General features: G+C 41.1%; 1 protein-coding gene across 6 annotated transcripts in view; it reads right to left on the reverse strand.

The window, feature by feature from the left end:
- Positions 1–480: 480 nt before the first annotated feature.
- PHACTR2 (phosphatase and actin regulator 2) overlaps positions 481–26,859 on the reverse strand; it is a 138,491-nt gene continuing 112,112 nt past the window's right edge. For 4 of the 6 annotated variants that reach the window (XM_063329432.1, XM_063329431.1, XM_063329434.1 and 1 more), the window contains 9 exons: positions 24,286–24,522; positions 20,149–20,698; positions 18,666–18,865; positions 16,278–16,434; positions 15,134–15,189; positions 9,547–9,608; positions 8,368–8,505; positions 5,688–5,764; positions 481–2,050 (listed from right to left, as the gene is read on the reverse strand). In XM_063329432.1, coding sequence (XP_063185502.1) covers positions 2,035–2,050; positions 5,688–5,764; positions 8,368–8,505; positions 9,547–9,608; positions 15,134–15,189; positions 16,278–16,434; positions 18,666–18,865; positions 20,149–20,698; positions 24,286–24,522 — 1,493 coding nt within the window. In that variant the 3' untranslated portion in view covers positions 481–2,034. Of the gene's footprint in view, positions 2,051–5,687; positions 5,765–8,367; positions 8,506–9,546; positions 9,609–15,133; positions 15,190–16,277; positions 16,435–18,665; positions 18,866–20,148; positions 20,699–24,285; positions 24,523–26,859 lie in introns of those variants that run through there. The other 2 variants (XM_063329435.1, XR_010070335.1) reach the window with 2 other exon arrangements.

Below are 26,859 nucleotides of genomic sequence, written 5' to 3' on the forward strand. Positions count from 1 at the left end.
AAAGTGGTGTTTCTATATTTATAAAATGATGGGCCTCACAGAAGCTAATCTGTTTTCTGCAAATAGAATCCTAATGGCTCTTATTGATTCCATTAAAAAAGGAAGGTGCTGCTTCCTTTTCTTTGCTACAAGCATGTAGATGGTTATTTTATTTGGTTATTGATATTTTGGGCTCTGTACGTCATTAGATTTTTACTAAAATGTAAGTGATACTAACAGTCATATAAATCTATCTTTTTTAAAAAAGGTTTGTCAATCTCTTTAAAAATAATAGTGCCAGCTGTTGGAAAGCACTCTTCTGTTACTAGAAGTGCTCTTTACTAAAATAATCCACCCCATTTATGCAAACCTGGTCTTGTTGTAGATATCTGTAAAGAGGGAGATCTAATTTTATCCACCAAATTGCCTTCCTGCCTTTAGGCTGACATCTAAAACAACAACCTTCAATTTTATAAATGAAAAACATTCCACAAGAGTCTCTTGCAGGTTCTGAGGTAAAAATCACATCTACACAGATCTTTTATTGCCTGAAAAAGAAATACTTACACTTCATAATTAAAAACTAAACAGGGCACATAAAAGACAAAAATAAATTGTAATATGTACACACATTAGAAAGGATAAATAGCAAATATATTGTAATACTGCATTAAATGTATGCATATGTGAATTCCAGACCCCCCCCCAATGTTGTGTACATTAATTCAAAGGATAAATAAGTGCTAATATAAGACAGAATTTCTTAGTGTAAACAACGCCACAGGCTTTTTAATAGGCCTTTGGGCCAACTTAGAAAAACCATGTATTGCCTTTCACACTCCATACCACTTAATTTTAATAGTACTGTATTCACATGTACAATTTCAAGATAGTATAAAAAATTAGGAATCTATGAAGCATTCTTCACGCTCATCAAAAACAGGCTGCAGACACTCTAAGGATTTTCCATTCACTTTTACAGGACCTATGGCTGAAGACATACTCATTCATCTGTGAGTTCTTCCTCAAAGCAGTGCAAGAGTCCTTAAACATAAAAAGTCACATTAGTAATCACTGCTCAAGCCTACTAGTAGAGACTTTTCTGTCTAGTTTCAATTCTGATTTTGGATTTACACTAGCATGATGTCGAAGTTGTCACCACTGCCTGCCATAGGTGAGAAAGATAATGATCCCTCTGGTTTAAATGGCAAGTGACAGACAGCAAGGAGTGTTTCTAAACATGAAGCATTTCATTGCATTCATAGTGTCACGTTATTTGTCCTTCAAATCCTGTTTATGTATTTATGAGGATCCAGGGTATGTCAACATTAAAAACCAAAAAACATATGACTTGTTCTGTATGGATGTTCAATGTATTTTCTTGAAGCATGCTCATTGGGATTTTAAAAAAGACAGCTGAGTTATACTAGGACTAATTTCTGGCAACTGTATTTACTGGCACCAGGGAAAATTACAGTTCTTCACTAAAGTAATGATGACGTGAGGACTTGTGGCTTGCTGTCTTTCTAAGACAGGCTGCGGCCACCAAAAGAAATACATGCACAGTTGCTCACACTCTGTTTTTTTTTTAAAAAAATACTTCCTACCACTGGCCAAGTGCATCATTAAGCAGTCCCATCCGTTCCACTTTTCTCTGTGGACCGACAATTGAGTCCTTTTCACAATCCCCCCTCTCAGTTACCCTCAGTCTCAACGCTACGAAGTCTGATGAGATCCTGGTAACAGGCTCTCAAGCGATTGTCTTCAGCTCTTCCTGACTTGTGGAGCTCCAATGAACAAGTCCACCAACTTGTTTGTGTGGGCTAGCCACAGAACCGCTGTCTGTCTTAACAATGACAAACACTTCATGTGGGTTCTCCTCCTAGACAAATCATTTGTCCGTTGATAAAGACGAGGGCCACATCCTTTATTAACCTCAGGGTAAGCTGTAGCACACGCTCACACAGTCAAGTCCCAGTGCAATCTCAGGTCATCAGGACGCAATGATTTCCCCAAAGAAAATTGTTACATGAAATATGGGATGCGGTCAAACAGTTATGGACGATGAAACCTGAAATGATAAAACATTAAAAAACTTAGAATTATACTATTTCAACTGACAATGACACTGATCTTCATCCTGCTCTCATAGCTATTTACTTTGGTTGCCTGAAGAGAATTATTCCTGATTTTCCCGGTCTAAGTGGGATTAGAGTCAGCTCCATTATCCCCCGCTGTCTGTCTGTCTCTACTAGAAAACCAAACGGGTCTATGGTGTGGCTTAGGCACTGGCGTATGTCTCTCTGTCCATATCATTAACCTGTTAACTGTGGTCCCTGGCACAGTTTTGCTTGGGTCAACCAGCGCTCTTCCAGATACTGCCTGGCCACGGCTGGGATTAGCACAGGCCAATAGGCAGACTGTGTATGGGGGGACATCACCCTGTTTTGGGATTGGGGGAAGAGGTTAACTGTACGAATTCAAGCTGTGCCAAGCCTTCTGGCCTCAGGGCTGGAGAAAAGTCTCCACTCTGTTTTGTATACCAATATAGATTTAGCCACGTTGCATTTACTATTTGGAGACACTGTAGATAAGTCAGGAAAGCTTTGCTAAACCATAAAATTTAACATTCTTGTTTTTTAATCCTTCCGCAAAATGAGGCTAACAAAAATTTTTGATTTTTTTGAAGTAAGCAACAAATTTTATAGCTCTGCTGGTGCTTTCTTCCTATTAACAGCAGGCAACTGTGGCACATGAAGGCCCAAATACACCTCATTTTTTCTTAGACTTTTAGGTAGGGCATGTACATCACTCCAGATTGCCTGTATGATGGATAGAGAGGTGGGTTGCTCCAAAAGGTGTTGCCAACTTTTTTCTAGAATAAATTAGGAGCCTACAGCAATTGAAATTCTAAATTAGCTTAAATACAGTGAATCCAAGCAAAAGGGTAAGAAGGGCACCAATATCAGGTGTTCAATGTCTCTATCACCAGACTTCTAAATCTCTGTTTAAATGGCTTTAAAAATATATCCATGAAGTAGTAAAAGATGCAACAACTTTAAAAAAGCATAGGTAACGGTGCACCTAACAGAGTACATTTACATAAGTTTTTGTTTGACACATCTTCTCTTAACAGTTCCAGAGAAGAGAAAAGAAAACAAGCCCCACATTACCCCTGTAATGTGGTTCATTACAATACAGGGATGCATTTCTCAAATAAAGGAGGTGTACGCAAAAGCTGACATTCACAAGTACACAGCTCATCTGCTAAGGGAGGGTACAGTGCACTGCAAAAAAGACACAGGGTTTTTGTATTTGTGTAGAACAACAATATCTTGGACTATATCTAGCTTTTCCATTAGAAGCACTTTATAAACTTCTACTAATGTCCTCTTCCCAAACTTTTATTTATTTCTCTATTTTTAGAAACTCAGTTTCTTGGATTCTGTTGTGAAATAACAGACGGGATCAGTCTGAGTTCCTAGGAGTAGAGAAACAGTTCAACTGACAGTCATGACAGTAAACGAAGAACAATGAAAACCAGTGTTTTTCCTTTCCCAATTTTAATATAAAATTTTAACAATTCGAAGATATTGTAAATATTCATTATAATATTAAAGCATCTTATATTGAATATCTAATAATACAAGAAACCATATGCTATAAGCTATTATTGTTTAATAAGCAGCTTCCTTGTCTCATTCTATCACAGAACTTCACGAATCAGTCTGTTAACCAGCTGCCAATGCAAGTGCCTTTTGGTTTGTATTACCTCAGTGATCATCCTTGAAAAAAATTAACAGGTGAGTAATTCATTATCTGGCCAGAAACTTTACCTGTCTTTTTCTTAAAACAAATCATTTTTGTTGTATCAATCCGAATGTAGTGGTGAACTACATGATTTTTAATGAGAGGTCCCGGAGGAAACTGAATCTCTTTTTATTTTCAAAATTGCAATCGACTTAAAACATCTGCATCTAATTAGCTTTTTCTACAGTTACTCTGCTGACTTCTGTGCAGCGGCTCCACAACATGACCAGTAAAAAAAACAGGGTGGAGAAGGAATAGAGAAAGCCTGATTTCCCTCAGGTTGAAATTCTTTCAGGACCATGTATTTATCACAATTTGTCTGTGCCTATTTTTGAATCCATTTTCCAAGGCCATCCTCAGAAAAAAAAAAAATCACTTTTTAACTGGTTTGTCATTCCATTGGGTCCCTGAGATTTTTGGTTCATCTTTCAAGAATCCAATTGTAATCAGTCTCAACTGTTTTCAATTCTCATGAAAAAATAACCAATTCTTTTTGTATGACTCATGCCTATCTGTACTTATGTTTCCATACTGCAGTGCAACTCAAAAAAACGTAACAACATAAGCAGGGGGTTGCACTCCATCTCTCTCAGCACACAGCCAGGTTTCTAATCCTGCTGATTTACCTTCTCTCCCTTGGGATGTCCCATCTTTTTAAAGTAGTATTTTTATGTATTCTGAAAAAGGTATACTACCTACTGCCTAAAGAGAAAATGACATCAGAAGCCAAATGAAAATATACAAATCCATGTTTGAAAAGGACCCTACCCTGGTTCATCTCCTTGTTCAGTTTTGCTGTCTGTGAAACTAGTTTATTTTTTTTTAAATTAATTTATTCATGTCATACATAAATAAATACTACACTGAAGTGGGTTTATAGTATTATAGAAAAATCCATGTTTTGGTGAAAAAAATCACTGAAGTTGTGAAATCAAGCACTGAACTAGGAGATGCCAGAAATCACCAAAAGCCCATCTCCCATGGTGAATTTTCCTTGTGACACTCTCATTAATTAAAGGAGTCACACTCACCTGTGCGGATCCTAAGTTTGATTGAAACAGTAGCAGGAAAAGGAAGGGACAGAGTCATAGCCAATTATTTTTATTTGACTTAACTCCGTGTGTAAGTGAAGACAATAATACTATGTATGCCATGCTGGCTGATCCTAACAGCAAGTTCTGCTCAGCCTTTGTAACTTCAAAAGACACAGATGCCATGGGGATGGCAGAAAGTGCCTCCCTCCTCCTAGGAATAACTGCCAAATTTGAAGTCTTGCTAAAAACTGTGGACACTTCAGAGCTCTTTAAATTGTAATGCTTCAGACAACATCTTGGTGTTATCCAGGACAGAGAATGAAACAAATCCAAATTAAAACATTAGAAGTAGCAAACAAGGAATATTAGAATCTGTCTTTTTCCCCTGAAGCTGCTGCCAGGAGCCTAGAAAGCTCCCCAAAACACTGATAAGCTTTTCTGAAGTTCAACACATCATCTAATTTTCACTTACCAAATGCATCTACAAAAATGTATACTTTCATTACCAAGGGAGTACTGCCAGAGAAGGATATCCCTTTTTTGTGCTTGAGGACTGTTAAATTATATCTGGGACAGATGCTGAGTCCTTTCAAGGGATTGGTTTTTTAGATTTCCCAAAGAATGTTTTTCCCTTTAGCAACTGATCCACTGCAGTCACCTTCACTGCTGTATCAACTACTCAGCTTCAGGGATGGCATCAGCAACACTGGGAATCCCAACACTGGTTCCGGGGTTCAATGGGACTCACAGTAGGAATCTACACAAGGAGCCAGTCATGACACAGCTGCAGAGGACTTGTAGAAAGGCAGAGGGTTAGGGTCATACTCACCTTTCCGACTTATGCAAGAAGAGGGATTCACCTACCTGGTAAATTGCCGACTTTCCTCATGTACTTCCATTTCTGTGCTTTTAAATTCATTCAGTTCTTTCCGTATTGCTGCCTAATAAACAATAATGACATAGGCAACCATAAGAAATAGGAATCTTAAGGAAAGCAAAGAGTCTGAAAGGAACCTAGCCCTACTCTTGCAAGTTCCCTTGCAGTTCCCATTTTCCAGTCTCCCTTACTGTAATCCATAGCTCTCACACATTTCGGATCATCGACATGACTGACTTTTTTCAATTACAGCAATTTGGAGTAGTAATACACTACGAAGAAGCTCAAAGTGTCAAACACCAACAATAAACAATGAAACACCAGATCTACTGCAGTGAGCAAACCAACCCCCTCACTGAAATATGTCACTTGCTACGGAAAAAAATGGGTAAGAGACTGGGTTATCTCGACAGTCACCTGCTGAGTATGCAGCCGCGCGTGGATAACATCTGCGGGGGCAGCCCCCGAGGAGCTGGTGAGTCACGCTGCCTGGACAGGCACTGTACACACAGCAGGGGCCCTGCACCTCCCCACTGGAGACAGGGCTTCAGGAATGCAAGATGAATAGCAGTTTTTAATTGGGATTAGTCACTTGGTTTGATTAGTTTTATGTAAATTTACATGAAACATTTGGACAGTTCAGGCTTGTGTTTTCAGCTGGCAGATACTGAAGAACAGCAGAAATTCAGTGCACTTTGTAAATGCCTTGTTACTTATGTTAAAAGAGTGATAAGCAATTTACTTCATCAAGTAATACATATAATTTCTGAAATATATTCTTATATATATACTACAACGGGCTTTTGTTTCTACCCCATATGCTTTCCTGTGAAATAAAGCGTCAGTTTGTTCTTACTCACTCTTTTCTTTCACCATTTTAAATAAAAGCAGTATCATTTCATTACTCCCTAAAGAAATTTCATCTGGTGTGTGTGCCTTTCAATGCAGAACAGACAAGCAGCAAGATAAAATTATAGCATCACCAGACTGCGGTCTCATAAATGAGAAACTTCATTTTAAGCAGGGGATGGTTCTGTTTAGCCACAACAGCATGCTTGCACAAGGCTGCTGGAATAGCTAGGAAGGAGACAGCTATTTCTGAGCACCAAATGAGCAGCAAAGACACCAGAGCTCCAGCTCCATAATACAGTTATAGTAAAATTTTCTGCTCCCACTGGAATTAGAAAAATGACTTCCCTGGGAAAAAAATGGGCAAGGGAGTTTCCAGGCAACCTGGGGTCTGCCTTTCTTCTGAGGCCAACAAACATGGGGATCACAGAACTAGCCTTGGGCACCTGCTCATCACAAAATCAATTGAGATTAAAAACTGCTACCCTAAAGTAGATAGGAAACTCTACTGTTTTCTGTAGTGCAGTTTACCGTGGTTGAACCTAGGTGAAAGTTGGACCTAAGTGAAAGTTGGACCTAGAACCTCTACTACCTATTATGTGAGGACTAGAGAGAGCTCAGCATCTCCCAGAACCAACAGCTACGAACGCTTCTGGGTACATTTTTAGTGTCTCCACCCTGACTTGATATGAGATTCTCCTCTGATTTTCAGATGAGCTGGCATTAATATTAAAATACAAGCTGAAATAAAATGAGCCCTTCATAGTCTTTAGCTAAAAGACAGTGGGTTCTTGCATGTATCACTTTTCACACCAAGCACATCTCAGGATTTTCATAAAAGCTGTTTCAGACCCAGTGCTAAAAGGGCCAGCACTTTTTGATACATGTATCCTACAGCTTTCCTTTTATGAAGTGGAATAGGAGGAAAATGGAAGAGTATTTTATAGTAATCTTTGACTGATCTGTTTTTTAGAAAAGAATCACGGAATCATTTGTTAGGCAGAGGAACTATTAACTGCAGCGTGTTGGGGACAAACTTCCCAAAAAAGTGTGCTGCATGCATACGGTCAGCTCCTGCACTGGGGCAGTTGTACCCAAGAACCCTTATGAGGATGGAGCATCTTCTGCCTTTTTTCACTTGAATGAATTGCAAAAGTAACTCTTGGTGGCAGCAACGCAGGCTTCTGCCTGCGGAAACCTTGCCTGAATACAGGAAAGATGGGGAGGGACTCTTTATCTGGGATTGTAGCGGTAGGACAAGGGATAATGGTTTTAAACTGAAAGAAGGTAGATATAGATTAGATATTAGGAAGAAATTCTTTACTGTGAGGGTGGTGAGGCACTGGAACAGGTTGCCCAGAGAAGCTGTGGTTGCCCCATCCCTGGAAGTGTTCAAGGCCAGGCTGGATGGGGCTTTGAGCAACTTGGTCTAGTGGGAGGTGTCCCTGCCCATGGCAGGGGGGCTGGAACTAGATGATCTTTAAGGTCCCTTCCAACTCTAACTATTCTATGATTCTATGAATTCCATGGGTTGTGGCCATCTTTGCGAACAGTGTGTGCCTGGTTTAGCAAGGCTCTAAAAATCCAAGAAATTATGGCCTGAACTGCCATAAAGGAGGTAGCAAATATGCTCTTTAATAGGCACCTGAGTGTGTTTTCTTAGCTGCAAGCAGTAGATGCACAGTAGTACCATGACAATCTTGCTGCCTCCAGCAGAAGTCATTTGTGATGCTGGCGTCAAGAGAATGTAAACCAGAGGAAAGCCCCCCAAAAGTGACAGGCGCGAGCATTTTTTTATAATCTACATTCATCCCTTGCCTTGTCTGCGGGAGTTAACCTGGCCCAAGGCTTGTCGGCACGACGGTCGTAATCCGGAGAATCTGTGACCTCCACGTACTCATTAAATCGAAGGATTCTTCTTGCTTGAAGTTCAGCCACTGTAGGCCTCAGGCTGAGCTGTTAGTGGAAGGCAGAAAATAGTATGTTTAATAAGATGAAATAAAATAAAATAAAAGCTGAGGGTATGATGTAATCTCAAGAGAACTTTAATGGTATTTCTAAATAGGGTCACTTTCAGGTGTCTAAAAAAAGGCACCATCCTGGGAGTGCTGCACGGGAATGGGGAAGCAGTGCAACCTAATTTCTTCAATTACAAAAATAGTCTTTGTTGGGCAGGTCACAGAGAATCTTGACAGTTATCCCTGCAATATTAATTGTGACTTTGCAACTGTCACACCATTTACCCCACTAGGCAGTAGGTACATTTTGCGTTAATGATTACACAGTCTGCTGTGTTCAACTAATATATTGAAAATAAGCAGCATTTGGAGGTGCCTGCCTAACTAAAAAAATTAGCTTTGAACATCTAGGGGTCATTATGATGCCAAGTTGTTTCAGTCACCTCAAACAATATTCACTTTAATTAACTAAGGACAATCACATGAAGGAAATTGCATTTTTGCAGAGAAGGGCAGACTAGGCATACGTATGAGAACTTCCCCCATCCTCTCCCAGAATGAGCTCCCAAAGTCAGGGCAGCAGATCCATAACTGCTTTACTTCCAGGGGCAATGAGTGCAATCCCACCTGCAGCAGCCAAGACCACTGATGTGGTTAGAAGAACGGTGAAGGGATTTCTTAGGGCCCACACTGCTTTGCTGCTCTAGGGAAGAGTGGATCTACAGATGTGGCTGCCCTTGAACATACATGACAGCAGTGGTCATGCTTTCAGAGGAAACGTGTCATTTCTCTCCCATGCTAACACGGACAAATCTTAAGCACAGCCAGAACTCTGTATGCTTTTCCAGGTATGTGAAATTGAGTTTCCCCCAAGACAGACTTGGCGTGTACTGCTTTTTAAACAGATTTCTAATCTGGGGGCATGACTGATGGACATTTGCAGTAATGTATGCACATTGATTTTTAGAATAATTCTATAATCTTATATATTCTATAAATCTATGTACACAAATACACAACACAAAAAACATATCATCACCTTTCTACTGAGTCTACGTTTAATTTCTCTTTTGGCTTCCTGTTCTTCTTCTTCATTCTTTTCTGTTTTTAGAAGAGATAAAAAGGAGTGAATATTTAAGTATTATAATGGCACACACTGTATTTCTCTTGGTTGAAAGCTTCAGGACTTCAAGTCCTGGCTTGTGTTTCCTCATATTTCTGGGTGATGCTGCATATGCTGTCTGCTTTTTGGATTTTGTGTGCTCTCATTTCTTTTCCCTATCCTCATTTCCCCCGATTCTGTAGACCTCTCAAGTCACCGTTGTGGCTCAGGAACACAGCAAAGAGTAGATAGTGCCAGTTGTTTTCTTTCTGTGTAACAGCAAATAAGAAGTACCCTGAAAGAGCTGCCTAATGTTTCAATTACTTGTCCCAACATTAAAATCACTCTTGCTCTTACTTCCAACATGCCACCTATTGACTTTAGAGTAAGAGTCTAATTATTCATAAGGGTCAAGAAAAAAGTTTGCTCTGAGTCTCTGAAAGGGGAAGAGGAACAAATGATAAAAAAGAAAAAGAAGAAAGTTACAGTAGGAAAAAGGCGATGCCAGTCCAAGACCTGCTCTGTCCCAACACCAGCCCCAGGTTTCCATCAGCAAGATGCAATCGCACAGGCTTGCTGCCAGGATTAAGTTGGATCTAGTGGTGATGGTGATTTTACTGAGATACTGAAATGTGAATGTAATTTATCGTTTATTAATAGCTTTTCTCTTAAACAGTGAGGAAATGGATGGCCTCTTTCCATAGGGGAACTGTAAGCTGACTAAACCTGAAGAATGGAGAGTTAAAGATTGATCTACATTATAAGAATTTTTATTAATATATCTATCAATAAACAAGTTGAGTGCATTTAAGGACTTATATCTTCAAATGAGAATTCTTTTAATAACATCTTCACCTAACAAAATCAAAAGCTCTCTAGCTGTTTTAGGACAGGTAGATCATTGGTAGGCTTTTGTTTAAACATACAGTCTTTGCAATCAATAGGTGAAGTAACTGAGGTAATTAAACACAAACTATTAATTTGGGGTTCCAGTCACCTGGGAATGGTTTGACATAAAAAAATCTGTCCCTTCATGAACTGAGTTGCTTAAGTCTCAGGAATTCTCCAGCAGCAGACACAGCAGAAAAAATGCAGCTGGATATACACATCACTGCCTTTTCCTTAACTTAGTTTGCAAAATACATTCTTCATTATTCATACCGTGACATTTCTTTGCTATCTAAACCACTGTACCTCCTAAGAAGCAGCAATAAGTTGCCCGATGTAAGAAACAGGGGCTCACACTGCTTGATTCTTACTTTAAGAAACAATTACCAACAGCACCTGAAATACCGTTTTTCTATAGTTTGGGGGAGGATAAAATAACTCAAAAAAGTTGAGCTGGACTTCTAGGAAGGTCGGAGGTTAGCTGCCTATTCCAAGCTGTGAAGCTGCCGCCCTGTGGGCTGAGGACCCAGCATGCAGATGACTGCACGAAGGGATGGCTGGACTTGGGAATCCACCTAGAAATGGGAGATGAGCAAGGCCATCATCTTAGCTGCTGGGCTAAGGGTCCAGGCACGTCCTGGAGCAGGCCATCAAGGAGAGCTGGAAGCCCAGCTTTTGGAGGACAACTCCAACAGGAGGCATCAGGAGCTTCCTTCACTCCTGGACAAAGAAGGTGGGGATCAAAGCCATGGGGAACAGAGAGTCTTCTGCATGAGAGGTCAGGGGGCAGGACGTGGTTTATACATTCAAGTTTAGTTTTATTCAAGGAGGAGACTCAAGAGCTAAAGGAAAGGGACTGAAATCTGGTGGCTGCTGCTCATATACTGAATCTGCTGTTTGACAAACGGCCCTCCGTCTATGGCCTTTAGGTACGCTTGACTCATACCTAAAGCAACTATTTCCCACCTCCAGCCTACTGGGCAAGTGTTGCTTTAAGCTGGGTGTTACAGAAACATTGCCCTGATACAAATTCCTATCAACAGTAACACCTACTATGTATTTTTGGTCTTTTAAGGCAAAAGTTTTGAAAGTTGCCTTAATAAGTTAAGAAGATGTGTGGTGCTAAAAATAATGGGTCTGGTTCTCCTGCTTCCTTCAGGTGGTGTGGAAGATTCCAGCTGGAGGGCCACGTTTTAGCTGCAGGTATGAACTGAATCGCTTGCCCAAACAGGAACACGTTAATGCACGGGAACACACTTCTGACTGCTTTCCACCTTAGAAGCAGATCTCATCTGTGTGATGTGGAGAAAGAAAATATAAACACAGCGTTCCCAGCTGCAAGTCCCCTCCTCAGATGTCCTGCTGCTGCCGTACTGGCAAAGGACGAGCCCAGCAAGCGTCCTTTGCTTGCAGGAGTCTCCAGTTAGACCTCTGCAAAGCTATGGTTTCCCTCCATCCCTGCCTGCAGCTCCTAGGAGGTCAAACTGGGATTTGACTCCTAACTGGAACAATTTTGTTTAGCACCACTTCAAATTAAAACAATCCACCAGTCAAAGCCAAACAAACAGCTTCCCTGGCATCTATACATTACTGCTCCTGCAACTTTTGCCACACTAAATCTGGTCACCTTCTGTTCTGTGGGACGTTTGTTTCATAGCAGAAGGTGAAAAGAGAAGAGAGAAATTGTTCTGCCTGAGGACTGCTCCGTTCTTGACCAGAAAGTACTCCTGGAGCGTAAAACCGAACTTTCCATTGTGTCCCTATGGGATTAGCTATGTTTAGACTTCTCTGTGGGCTTGCTAGGGAAAGAGAGAGAAAAGACAAACAAAGCTCTTGCCTCTTGCAGTGCTCTGGAACACACAAAGCGGTTTCTCTTCCCTGGTTTTACAGGCAAAGATTAATATTCCTTAACTAGCATCAAGAGCTAAACCCTGTTTTTCACAAAGCCATACTGGCAGGCATGCAGGTGCACAGTACAAGACGTTCACTGCCCCTTAGAAATCCAGGAAAAAATACAGATATCTTAATCCGACATTCCTGGAAGAATAAAGTTTCTTTGCCATAATGCAATACTATAAATACTACTGGCTTAAAACCAGTACACGGGAAACCTGTCTTTATTAAAAACACAGGGCTTTATCTATTCCTTCAAGTGGACTCTTGAGTTATCGTAACTTTATTTTAGTGTGGGAAGACTCAGAAGTCTGGATAGTTTTATCCAAATTGTTTTTATATAAATCCCCCTGCAATGTCCTGCGATCGTGCTCAGTCACAGGATTTTCAGTAACTGGTTTATCTGGAAATATTATCAAAACAAAACTTCTTGCAAGACAGATTTCCTCACTAACTGGAAATACAAAAAAAAAAAAAAAGAAAAAAATAGGGACTTTTTCTGAACCTCTTAAAAGATTTGGGCTGAACTTAATCCTGAAAGAAACATTTAGACCTTTACCACTTAATGTAACCTTGAAGTCTGATAAATATTACTCAAAACAATACTTTCCCTTAGCTGCAGTTTACATACATGCAATAATATAACCCCTTCTCCCCATCCACTGCTTAAAAATAGGAGGAAGGAAGCTTTATGAAAGAAATCCCAACTTATTCACAAAAGCTGCCTACAACACCAAAGGCATTTAAGAGATGTAAACATTTTCTAATGATCCACAGGAAGGGAATGTAATAACTTTGATAAATAATATGACTGCCTTAGAGCTAACTTGCACCCTGAAAGGGCTTTGAGTCAGGCCGCCACCACAAACCTCGGCTTGCTTTGGTTCGCTTTGCTTTTTACCCACCACTGTCAATATTTTATATCTCGGTGATGAGCAAAATGCAGTTTTGGATTCTCAACGACGCTGCCATTTTTTTTGTGATTTATAATGCTGCTTCCCAGCCTTCCTTTCTTGCTCTCCTTTGCCTCTTTAAGACAGCCCCCCGTCAGCAGCAGGAGAGGACGGCGGGAGGCATTGAGTGCAAAGCCTGGTACGCTGCCAAAAGCTTAAAGTAAACAAGCTGAAACGGGAGAAGAAATCTATTAACTGCTTTCCAGTCTTGAGCTACTTACTGCAAAATCAGTGAACGGAATAAACAATGGCAAAAGGGATATTAAATACATCGCAGGTTTGTTGCTAGATTAGTTATCTAGAGATTAGCCAGACAGAGAGGGCAGCAAGGAAGCCCAGCTGGTGCTCCCAGCTCAGTGGCGGTATCCTGGCCCACCAAACATGTTTTGGAATTGCCGTCCTCACATAGGCCAGCGTGAGCAGTTTATCATATAAAAAACTGTTCATATTTCAGATTTTATCTTTATTTATCTATGCAGTCTATAGGTTCAGAAATTATAGTCTTAGAAAGTCTGTTCACATTACGAATTGCACAGGAGTCCCTTGAACCTTCTCCTGCACACCATAATGCATGAACTGTAGCTTCACTTTTCGATAAGACATGGCACTATTTGGCTTGTGAGAGCGTAGACAACAGCAGTAGGATTTCATTGGCATGTATGCTTGCCTGAAAGCCAATAATTTCTATGTCTCCTTGATTTGCTGGCCTGAGCAGGTGACAGAGGGATCAGTCCATGGACTTTGTCAGGTAGACAGACCATTTTCTTTCTTCCATTAGCATGCTGTGCACCAGCGTGGCACAGATGAACTCCAACTGTTCCGAATGACTCTTGGAAATAATGGCATTATACCTGCTCTTTCAGTTACATCAAGCATGGAAAGTTCTTATACTTTAAGAATAGATGGGGTTTTGGATTTGTTGCTGTGTGTGAAATGCTTCCACGTGCATTTTCTTCATTTATTTTTTCTACTTAAGCATCAAGTACTAGCTACCCATGCAGAATGAACACAGGGTTGGAGGAGCTGGGCATAACAAATGTTATGGTATCTGCTTAGGTAGCATCCATATTATGGAAAGATTCGTAAAGGAAGACAAAAAATGCCTGTTCTGAAGTGTTTGCCAGCCTAAGAACAAACCCAACATAAGTAAATGGGAGAATAGGTATAGCAGGTAAACATCCATTGGACTTCATTCCTCTGCCCCTGACTATTTGAATTATATACCTAAATTTTTCAAGAGGGATACTGAGGAAGGATTAAATCAATAGGAAGATATTCAGTGAGAACGTCTCATGCAAGTTTCAGTACAGCAGATGTCAGAAGTGGATATGGAGGCCATCAGGCTGAAGTAGTTGGCATATACCTATTCACTTTCTCCTCAACAGTTCACCTTTCCTCTTTCTACTCCACCTTCCAACCTCTGCCCTTATATCCCACCTCTGCCTCCTACTGATATTCCCTCCTCCTCCTCTTCCTCATAAAAATTAGGCGAAAGTTTAAACAGCCTTGAACTACTTCTAAGGGGTATCGAAGTCATTCCTGGTCTTTGGGACCAGCTTCAAGAAGTGGGATTAAGACAAGCAAAATTCAGCATCTTGAATATATGCAATTGTCACAGCTACCGTTACAGGTTAGTATATAGACCTAGCGTTGACACGTTATTTTCTGTAACATAATTTCACTCCAGTTATGGCTCTAACACTAGAGCAACAATGACAGGCTTCCATATGAATCCAACATATGCTCACTTTCTAAGTAAATACTAGCTGAAACCTGAATAAAATACTTACGCTTTAGGATATTTCTTTGCTCCAGCTCTTCAGTTGTAGGCCTCTGGCTAAGTCTCCTGTAAGAACAAAGTGATTGATTTAAAACCAGATCCAAAGAACACATTTTGATTTGCAATACAGCTTAAAAGGTGTTTCTCATATGGCCATGCTATTCTTTGCCATCAGAGGTATTCAACAACACAGGTAATTTCCAGACACAGTTATAATAACTGTGCCTGCAACCACAGTACCGAGGGGCCATTTGTTTTAAAAGGTGTACTATTGCCACTCCAACACATAAATAACTGAGAGTTGCATAACATTACAGAAATTGTACCAGCAAATTAAAATTCCTCATTTACAGGTAGAATTTTATGAACGAGTTCATAAACCCTTTTTGTCCCCTGGCACCATAATTATGATAAATTTTGCTATTGTAAGATTATTCTCAGATATTTTGAATGCAAATCCTATTCTTTTTTTTTCTTTTTTTTTTTAACACAACATAAGCTATGCATTCCCCACTGATTTGTATATACAGTACAACTGGGAATTTTAATTGAAAGTTAATTTTAGTTACCTATATATAACAACTGCCATTAAAAAAAATATCTCGAGACATTAATTTTCTGGTTTGTATAGCGGAGAACATAGTTGATATTCTCTGTGTTTACTAAACGGGTTCACTTGTTCACTCGAGAAAGAGAGCGAGAAAAATTTCATCAATAAAATTAATTTTGCACATGAATAATGAAGGAGTCAGGGAGCAGGAGGAGGATGAGGAGGGCCGAACGCGCACAGGCATGCTCTGTCTGTCAGGAACTACTACTCCGTCCAAGATGGGGATATTCAAGTGCAAGTCCCTGCTAACCAACGTGAGAAAAAGCTTGAACCATGGCATTGATTATTCTGGAGTCACTCTTATTCTCTTCCTCTTTTGAAAAACAAAAACAAAAAAACCCCAGAACCCAGAAGCTCTCAGATCTGTTTCTTGCAGAATTGACATTTTAAGTTTTTTGAGAAATAAAAATACTGTTTTCCAGGCAGTTGTACCACAAAGATCCTGCGCCACACATTGGGCTGCATTTAAAACGTGAACACAGTGTTCTGGATTCTCTTCCTCCACCTCCGCCCAGTGAAACCACATTTACCCCACCGCTGATACCTCACTAGCTTCGTTCCAATCTGATGTCTGATTTCCTGCCTCTCCTCTTCAGATGTACGCTGCAAGATGTTTTTGTCTTCTAATTCTTTCTTAGATGGTCTGTTGCCAAGTTTGATAGCAAGAGTATCCCTGCGACGAATTTTACTTGCCAAAGAGCCTGAGGAAAGGAGGAGAAGGGTAGATTTAGTTCATTCATGCTTAGGTTACAGACACAATCTCTGAGTAAGAACTTTAATACCTCCCCAAAGCAGCCTCGTTCCCACATGCAGGAGAGGAATTTTAATTAACATCAAAAGAAAAAATAGTTTTAGCTCATTTCACAACAATAAAAAAGCTGAAAGGCTTGGATGAAAAAGCTACCAGCCAAATTGATAGAGGAGTTTTACAAACATCACTTGTCATCTCTGAAGTGATGGGATAAAAATGACAAAAGTGTCTTTGAAGTCTGATACATTACAGGTTGGTTTATTTATCTACTTAGTATATTTAGCAACTTGCTGCTCTTTTTCTTCAGCCTTAAATGGTTTAGTCTTGTTCTCTCATCTTTTCCCTCATTCTTTCAATTTTATTTTTTTTTTTATCTAATACCACTTAGTTCTTGTATAGTGCTTTTCATCTTTAACTAATTTGTAAATTAAAGGAAAATATACACTTTAGAAAAGGGCTCTGAGTGCTTGTAAAGTAACCTAGACAGGACCTCCCCGGCACTGAAGCATCTGTTTGTCCATAAAACAGACAGAGAAGGGACAAGGGCCATGCAATTGGGCCAGTGTTAGCTTCATCCAGCTGTGGAAGGAAGAGTATTTTCATCTTTAGTCCTCCCCTTGTGTCTTGATATTCTGACTGAGGGTGCTACATCTGTCCTTGGTTGGCAGGTTTTCATGACATTAGACAGTCTGGGAAGACCACAGGCTCTGAGCTCACTTCTCATCAGCCACCGTGCTGCTGTCTGAATACATGAATTTTTGGTTGCTACCACTTTGGATCATATTCAAACCAAAAGCAGAACTGCAGAAGACTTCAGCTTCTCGATCTAGGAAGAGTGTCTAAGGAAAAATGCATCCATCCAGTGTCAAAGGAAAAAAAGAACCATTCATTTTCCCTCACCCCTCCTTCAGTACACAGCACTTTCGTGTTCAGGTCTTCTTCACTACGCACAGAGAAGCACCTGCTCCTGAACATCTGTGGGCAAGGCTCTCAAGCCATGGTTTGATGGTCATTTTGTTCTGACATAAGGCCACCCTGCAGGTGGTAGGGGTAGGGTTGCCCTCCTCTCTAACCCTGACAGGTTGTTGCTGCCACCTCCTTCACTCCAGCAAAGGTGCGACCATGCGGCAAGCTGGATCAGGGAACTGGTTCTACAGAAAATCAGCCACCACTGCAAAACCAAAAATGAGCGCTGGCCTAAGGAAAAAAGGAACAGCTGGGAGCAGGGATGAGGCAGAAGGCAGGCAGCACAACCCCCTTCGTCAGCAGCAAGGACTTTTGCCAAATGATATATGGTGATGATACAGCCATGACCCCAGATGAAATTTCAAAGCTGTAAACTTAGAAGTAATCCACTGGGATCTGCTCTGTCTGCTAAGGTGCTCCAATGCTTAAAAACGCCCTGATCAAAGAGGAACAAATGACTTTCAGATGGTGAAGCTGCTGACTGATGGGCCTCCTCTGTTGTCCACCCCTGCCTGTTACTCCCACAAGAAACTCTGGGATTTCTAGCGCAATTCAGCTGAAAGCTACACTGGTGCTTTAACAGTAGAGGCTAATTACATGGGCAAACCAAATCAATGGCTTGCTGATGCACTAATGTTGAGACCTTGTTCCATCCTCATGTTCTCCTGAACCTGCTCCTCCCACCTTCACTCCCATCTGTGCAATGCTTGAGCTGCTCCCACCATTGCATGGGCCCCAGCAGGTTTCCCATCACAATTGTCTGGGAGAAGTGGGACACATTTCTCAGTAGTGGTAACATATTAAATCATCTAAAACCACCCCGTGCAGCCATACCCTTCTCTCTTCACTTTGCACTAGCATGGGTCAGGCATGCTCACATAACACAATGTGCAAAAGGTAGCCTGCAACTTCTTGGTGGGATGCCCTGCCAGAGAACCAGATCCTGGAACAGAATCACCCATGGACTGATGTAGCAGCTCCATCCCAAAGTCTTTGCTCTCCTGAAGGCCACAATTTAATGGAGGCAGCGGCACAAAATCCTTCTGGGTGCAGATGTCTTTGGACTGCACCCAACCAGTAAGCTCCAGTTAACAATCTGGATGCAATCACAGCAGCTTACTAGGCTCTCTCAGCCAGCCCAGGCCAAACATGTATATTAGATATACCCAAAGGTGGCCACCCCTTCCCAGTACACCCTTCTTGTCAGGGGCTTACTTTCAGCGCTCGCATTATCATCATCGTCGTCATCATCATCATCTGTGTACAGTATTGGTCCATCAGAGTCTGAGTCACTGCTGTGGCTCTCTCGGCTACTTTCACTCTCAGGAGGGGCAGCAGTGTCAGAAGCCTCCTCCGACGGTTCAGAGTGAGCCTGGTCGGGTGCCTCCGCTTCTTGGTCTTCTTTGGTAGCCAAGCTGTTAATTCAGAAGCAGACACGGCGTCACATTAATGCAAGCAGCACAGAACACAAATGGGAGAAAGGCTGTATAACCACATACGAAAACAAAAGTTCTGTTACTCAAACTTCTCTCTTTCTAAAAAACATACATACATAAAACATATACAAAGTATGTGTATGTATATACATATCTGTATGTATGTACGTTAGGAAAAAAGATGCAAACAGTCTGGGATGACATGCTGCAAAGCCTGTATAAAGAAAAATCCTAATGTCTTTTTTATTTCTTGTGGGATGGGACCAATAGTACATAAAAGCTACTAAGAAGAGAAAAACAACTCATAAAGTTGGGGGTGAGAGGAGCGAGCTGAGGAGTGGATGGGAGTGAAAAGCTTCATGTTCTGGAAGCCTAACTCTGTTTATTGTAAATATAGTTTTACTGCTGTCGAGTCCAAATGTTCATGTCCATCACTGATGAACATGGAAATCAGCAGCAGAGTGCCCTCTGTCTTGGGAAAATCTTTATGTAAAGGAAGGGAAGAGTAAGGAGAGAAGCAGCACAGGAACGTAATGCTGGTACAGAGACACCAGCAAGAATTTAAAGGAAAGTCTCTGGGACACTGGCATCTAGACTAAACTCTCTTGGGTTGTTACGAAAGATGCTGGTTCTCGTGGCAGGGAAAAGACAGATTGATAAGCCAGTTTCTTTTTCGCTGACAACTATTTTGCTTTAAAAATGTACTTATGACTTGCTCTTGACTAGATTTTATACTATCTGACACTTAGACAAGCTATTAGGCAGTGACAGACCGAACACCTACTAACCAAAGCCTGAAACTGTCATTTTCAAGGCTGCAAGTAAATTCAGCTATTGAACCGAGAGCTTTAGCAGTGAGATATTTAATGATATCCCCACAAAAAGTAAAACCCTCTTGTAATTCAGCATCTTTTCTTGTTTGCCTTTATGAGAGGGAAATAAAAATGTTATCAGCTACCAGCTGAACTGCTGACTGCAGTGGTCACAACAAGCCACGCAACGATGCAGGAGGCAGGTTATGAGCAATGACCTTCTGGGGAAACATGAGGTGCTGCAGGTGAATGGCTCAAAGACATTGGCAAAGAACAAATTGTGCTGGGATGCAACGCTGCCCTGGGCCTCCAAGAAAAGGACACAAACTGTTACCAGTCAGCAGAAGAAACAGAAGAGATCCCCACGCACCCAGTGTCCCTTATGAGAAGAAACGTGGCTGCCTTGGCTGCGGGTCTTACCACTGACCCATGACAGCCATAACATCTTACCTTTTTGTGTCTTCTCCACTAGCATCCGGGCCGCTGTCTGGGGCCGTACTGCTCAGGCTTTCGTCTGTGCCATGCTCAGTCTGGAGAAGAGGTCTAGCATCTGATCCGGGGACAGCTGGCCCTGCCACACAGCCGTCTGACACATCTTGGGCGTCTGAGGAGACAGTGGGCTGAGCGGCCGCAGCGGGACAAGGAGGTGGAAGTGGAGGTGGAGGAGGAGCAGCAGTGGGAGGAGGGGGCACGACGAGCTTGCTCGGTTGCTCTGTGTCCTCCATTTCGGAAATCACTATGGAAGGTTGCTGAGGCTCAGGTTTTTCTGCCTTTGCTTCCGACCTGTTGGCTGTGGCACCCGAGGGGGAAGCAGCAGCCCCGTCCGGCGCTGTTCGTGGGGCTGACTGTTTCCCAGGTTTTTTCTTGCCCCTGGGAGTCCCTGATGTGCCCGATTTGCTGGAAGTCTCCTTAGAGGCTTTGGGATGAGATGATGTGGACGAAGGAGATGGTGATGAAGAGGACTTGGAGACTGGTGGTTTTTTTGCATGAGAGGAACTAGCTAAAATAAGGAAAGATAAAGCATTTTACAGTCTTGGCAACTATATTATTTTTGCACTGTTCTTTCTGCACGGTTTCACATGTGCTGATATTTTGAAAATGAAAAAGTCACACTTGATACTTCTACAACCCTTCATCTATACGCCTGAGACGAGTAAATGTTGCAGCTCAAATTTCACCTTTGAGGTGGGAAAAACTGAAACGATGAATACTTGCCCAAGAACAGCAGAGGGGATCAGCCTCACGAATGGGTGAGTTTGATTCTAGCATTCTGCATTGGCCCTTTACAACTTGCCTGGACATCATCGAAAAAGTCCACTACGTGCTTAGTGCCCTGTTTAAAAAAAAAGTGCTACCAGACAGAGAAAGCTGCCCAACCTTTTCTGTAATGTGAATTTTTGGTATAAGCTCTAGGAGAACACCATGATTTTCCCTATGCTTTTCAATAAACACCTCAGGACCATTAAGGATATCAGTTAATTACCTTTCACAATGTTATTGCAAATGGTGTGCTCCTAGTTAATGCCAAGCAGCAGAGGACAGCAAACCAAGATGTACTTGCAGGTCCAGCTGGGCATGTCCATAAAACAGAGGCAGAAACCACTGATCTCACTCTGCACAAATGATCTCCAGAAGGAAGGAGGCACTGGAGGTCTTCATCTTACCAATAATCAACTCAGGTAGCCTTGAAAACGTAGCGACACAAGGTTTTTAGCTGTACAAGCTGGCCAGTGATGTTGTTTTTAATCCTGTGCTACTTACTATATTGAAGCATGTATGTCTCAATGCCCAAGTTTGCAAGAGATTTCAGCTAGCCTGCATGCCCATGTGCATTCCAGTCACATTTCTCATTGCTGTGTTGATGTGCCCATCATCTGGACTGGGAGCTTCAGACTTCTGACTTTCATTTAAAAAGCAATAAAAATGACAACCGTCTTAACGATTCAGTCCTTTTCATCAAAATGCATCCAACTCAAACACTTCTGCTGTAGTAAAAACGCATTAGCCTCAAGAGAACAAATGAAAGCATTATAAAGCTGCACAGCAGCCTTGCGGCTAAGCTTACTGAGTAAAACAGAAAGCTGTAACAGAAATCTGCTGAAAGGCCTACTTTACTTATAAGCATTTAAATAAAAACAAAACCCCAGCAGATTAGGATAGAACCAAAATACAGATACTGGCCATAAAAAGCTCACAATATAAAAATAGCTTTCACAGTGAGACTGTTCTCAGCCTCAAAGAAGATGGAAAATAATTCAGAAGACACGTTACACTGTTCTCTTCTGTAGCTGCGTGTTACGGTTTATAAACATTTAGAGTGCTGTGAGGGCTTTCAGTACATCTGGAAAAATCCACAGAAACTCATGACTTCAGGCAAACCACTGTCCCTCTTTGTGCTGCAAGGTAAGAGTAAAAGGCACAGTACAGAATCCACTGGTAACTGCACTAATCATCCACATCAACTGCAAATCACTGACTTAACTTACCGCCAAAACAAAAGGAAGCAAAGAAATGGTATAGGCAGCAGCTCGTAATTGCAGTGGAAATAGATGGTGGCTCCAACCTGCACATTATTTAGCAGAAACCTTACTGAGTAAGTGGATGGTATTAAGAAAGGGCTCTGGTTCTGATCCAGCAAAGCACTTAAACACAGGCTGGAGGTCAACAGAACCAGTTACATGCTTACACTTAAGAACGCCAACATAATACCAATATACAGCCACGCTATAATTGTTGCTGGGAAAATGTCAAAAGATGTTTGCATTGAAAAAAAACCCCTTGCATTATTCTCAGAACCCTTCTGGACCTGCAATTAGATACAGCAACTTCAAAGACTTCTCCCAGGGAAAATCCCCCCTACACTCTCACGTGGGTCAAAAGTGCTGTTGCTATTGTTGATTTTCACTGGGCTGGCTGACAATTTTCTGTCATGCCTCTTTTTCAGTAGAAGATTTGAATTTTGTTTAAATGAAAAATTTCATGGCTGTTACTTGCCTTTTGGCACAAGTCCATGCTTACGTTTAAGTCCCCCCTTCTCCCAACTCCACTTTTTCAGTTTGGAAACCTGCTGTGGTGCCCTCAGGAGAGCCAGGGCTCTGTTGTTACGCATATTCCTCTTTTCCTTCATGGGACTGGATCACTGGCTGTATCATGTGTTCACTTTCATGAGGATCTGATAAACCTCTTGTACTAAATACTGACCCCATCAGCTCTATTTATTAAGTATTGCCCTTCAAATGAACACAACGTGCCTAATGTTGGAAGAAATTGCCAGTAGAATATGTACTATTTTATATAAGGAATATATTGAAAAATTTCATACCCATATGGTCTCAAGCATCGCATAAAATTTCAGCACGGCTACTAAGAGACAAATCTGGAATCTGAATGTATTTTAATTTAAGAACTGAGATACCTGAGAGCTTGTTACCGACCATTGGTCTAATAATTTCTTTATGTGATGGGTTGTTTTATTTCTGAAAAGTCTGCTGTTATAAGGCTCCTTCACCTGGGAAGAACTGAGTTTTCCAGCTGAATGTGAAATACAAGCAGCAAATTCGGGGCTTTCAAAATATTTATTCTTGTGGTTGTCTGATGTAGTAGGGACAGTTAATACCAAGTTAATGGATATTTTATGGCAAAGTTATTATTGTAACTCTAGCAATGTTTTAAAACAGCCCTCTTCTGTGTGCTTCAAATACAAAACATGCCAAAATGTACAAGCTATGGAGGTTTACTTGGAGAGAAAACTGGAGGGGCTGAAGGGCTTTGAAAGACTGACAGAGGATCGAAAACATAAAGCTTGTATAAGTTGGCCACTGCATATATACAGTCCATTCATCATAATACTGCTTGTGCTCAAATTATATCTGCATGTTTTCATTTTGGTCATAGTCTAAATTACAACCATTCAAACTCAAGATCAGTACTTTGAGAACAGCTACCTATAATCTTTAATCTAGCATCACGGCTGAATTCTGGTTTGAAGGAGTAGTGATAAACACATCTGCTGCGTGCCTGATGGTGGACATTTTCCATTTCCAGTGCGTATTTAGAATCACAGTAAACCATCAACCGGCTCAGGCTGGCCATTTCCAATGACTTATAATTCTTATTTTTCAGCTAAAACAACTGCTACTCAACAGTCTTTAAAGACATCTTCATGATTTTATCCTTTACCTCTTTGAGATCCTGTAATCTTGTCAAATTAATCAGAATAGTACATATTCCCAGCAGAAAGTTACAGCAATACCAAGGTGGCTTTACTTTGGGGCAACTCATACGTTTGGTTTCAGAAGTCACCTTTTTCTTTCCTGCTGAGTCTTCAGCAGTTCTCTGAGTCACACTTGAGCTGGGAATTCAATATATGTGCTTGGTGTTGTGCATAAGTTCATTAAACAGTGATTTGTCCGCTCTCTGGGGTGTTTGCAAACAGCAAAACCAGAGCTCAGCGGGAAGGTAGCTACATCCACGGCATGCCCTTCAGTGACGCTGCTACGTACAAAGGCAGAAGTTATCGTACGACCAAGCCAAGCACCCCCATGCACATGCACCCACCATAACTGGCACTGCCTGTGCAGTACTCACCAGCTTCTCGGTTTGCACTGTGACTTGTTGGCTTGGGCGGTGGGAGAGGAGGCTGCTTAGCAGGAGCCTTTCCCTTTTTTTTAGCATGAGGTGCTTCGTTACTCTTATGGCTGGTGGTGGTGGAAGCGGCAATAGCATTTTTTGGTGGTAGCGGAGCTTTTTTAGATTTAGACTTAGGCTTGGGTAGTGGTGGAGCATGGGGTGCCGGTATTTCTGGGCAGGGATCGGTAGTGCTCTCTATAGATAAGAAAGTGAACAGAAGCCAACTGACACAGACATACGCCACGTACGTTCAACAGCAAGCCTGACAACAAATGACTACTTTTTGCTGCTTGAGCTTTTGGGAATCAGGAGAGACTTCTTCATCTTTTGCCTCTTATTGAAGTATCATTTCAGAAAAGAATTACTGCCCATCTCAATTCAGGTCCTTCTCATGGAAGATTTTTGCCCAGCACTTCTCTCAGTCTCATCTATTCCTGATGTCCAAGGATCATCCTTAACGCTCAGTATCCCCAACCAGACTGCTGGCTGCAAACTGAACAAGGGAAATGTCATTTACTCCTCTAACAAATTCCCTCGGCTTCTTTCCAGCCCTCTGAGATCAACAGGCTATAAAACTCAGATTCATGTGAATCTGAATGTGAACAGAGCCATTCTCTCAGATGCGGGTTCAAATACGGTTATACAGCTGAATTTTTCCCCTGAATTTTTCTCCTAAGCTGCAGATTATTTTGGGTATCTTCCCCAGGGTATTTTTACTCTTCAGAAAAGAGACAAAACTAAATCAAATAGGATATCATTTGCCATGGGAATGCGCTCCTCTCCTGAAAGCTCTTTGGGTGCTGTTACAGGACTGCGCTTTCAAGAATCAGCAGTTCCTTAGTCAACGGGCATTTGGACTGGATCTACATTGTGTTGTGCAATAGGAATGGCTCTGTAGAGTGAAAGAGGCAGCAGTGAGGACCCGATATCCACAAGGTGCAATTCAGGAGACTTGACTTTGGACTAGCTTCAGGCTAGTTCTGTAGATTACACGCCCAGTCGTGGTGGGAGCACAAGTTCCTGAATGCATCTTTTGGCTTAGCTTCACCCAAAAGAAACCTGGCTTGTGTGCTCTGCAAACCAAAGAAGGGTAAGTGGGGATGACCAGCAAATTCACTTCAAAAGTGCAGGCCTAATGCCAAATGTAATGTAGGTGAGCCGTTTATAGTCAACATAAAAATCTGCAACATAATCGCTATGGTTGTAAGACTGGCTGTTCTGAGATGGCAACAGCTAAGGTTCCCACATGGGAATCTTTATCTATTCAATTACACCAATTCTGTGCCCATTTGGTCTCAAGATAGCCTTCCCAAACCTTCCAGAAAAAGGATATTATAAAAGCACACCATGAGAATCATACGGGCTTTATTTGCATCTTACTCAAAACTACAATGGTTGGGGAAGAAAGGAGCCAAGCAAATATTGCAAGGACTCCTAACAGTCTCTTATAACTCAAGAGGAAACCAATTTGTTTTTTGCAGTATGTTCCTATTAGAGCCTCACTCTTACACACATTAAATGTCCGTTCCTGGATCTGGATTTCTGTTCCCTGCTCTCTTCCTTCCCATGTCAATGATTCCCAAGAGATAAGCAGCACCTTTTCACTTTGAGATTAGTAGATGAAAAACATATAATGTGTTGGACAACAATGACATTCTTCATCTCGGAAACAAAGCCTTTTCAACCTCTGGCTTAAGGCTTGTTAACATGAACCTAATGCATCACTTGCAGTTACTAAAACCAACATGCACATATATGTCTCCTCATGAACTGAAGGAATTAATATTAACTGTCCGGTGTCTTCCTCCTTTATTTCCAGCCTACTATAGATGAATATGTTTTTGCTGGTGTTTTGCAAGAAGCATTGCATAGCAACCTTTTACAGCTTTCAAACAGATTCTTTTGAGTACAGATTCTTGTACTGCCTCTTAGTTTTCCAGAGAAAGAATTCTGGACGAGAGAAAGACTTCGGAAGAAGAAAGAAACATACATATTTGTTACATTTTGCTCCCCTCTTTTATAGCAAAAAGCATCTCCTTGTGAAGTTCTACCTACCTTCATTCAAAGTTGAAAAACTGATATAATCCTGGAAAAGCATGACATTTTAAAAGTTTAATTCCACTAATAACGAACATTGCAAGAGAAGGTAAGATTTTGTATTTTGAAGATCTTGAAGCACATGATGATCAGAAACAATTGTGTAAACAATTCTTTGATATACCTTTTACTTATAGGTCCAGCATGCTAAAACTTTATTTACTAATAAGAATGAATTTAAAACTTGTGTACTTATATACCATTACTGTGTTTTGTTTCCAGTCATATTAGTAGACAAAATATCAAAAAGAGAATGTTAACCTAGTAAAAAGAAATACATCATTCACCATATCATAAAGTAATACAGTGCAATTATTTAGAATATCAGTCAATCTACATTAAACTATATAACTGATTATATAATGTGTATTAGAATTTATCTTCTGATTCATGAAAAAAAGTACAAAATATAAGGCTAAATCTTTACTTAGTTGC

This window comes from Chroicocephalus ridibundus, chromosome 3 (genome assembly GCF_963924245.1).
Source record: "Chroicocephalus ridibundus chromosome 3, bChrRid1.1, whole genome shotgun sequence".
Taxonomy (NCBI): domain Eukaryota; kingdom Metazoa; phylum Chordata; class Aves; order Charadriiformes; family Laridae; genus Chroicocephalus; species Chroicocephalus ridibundus.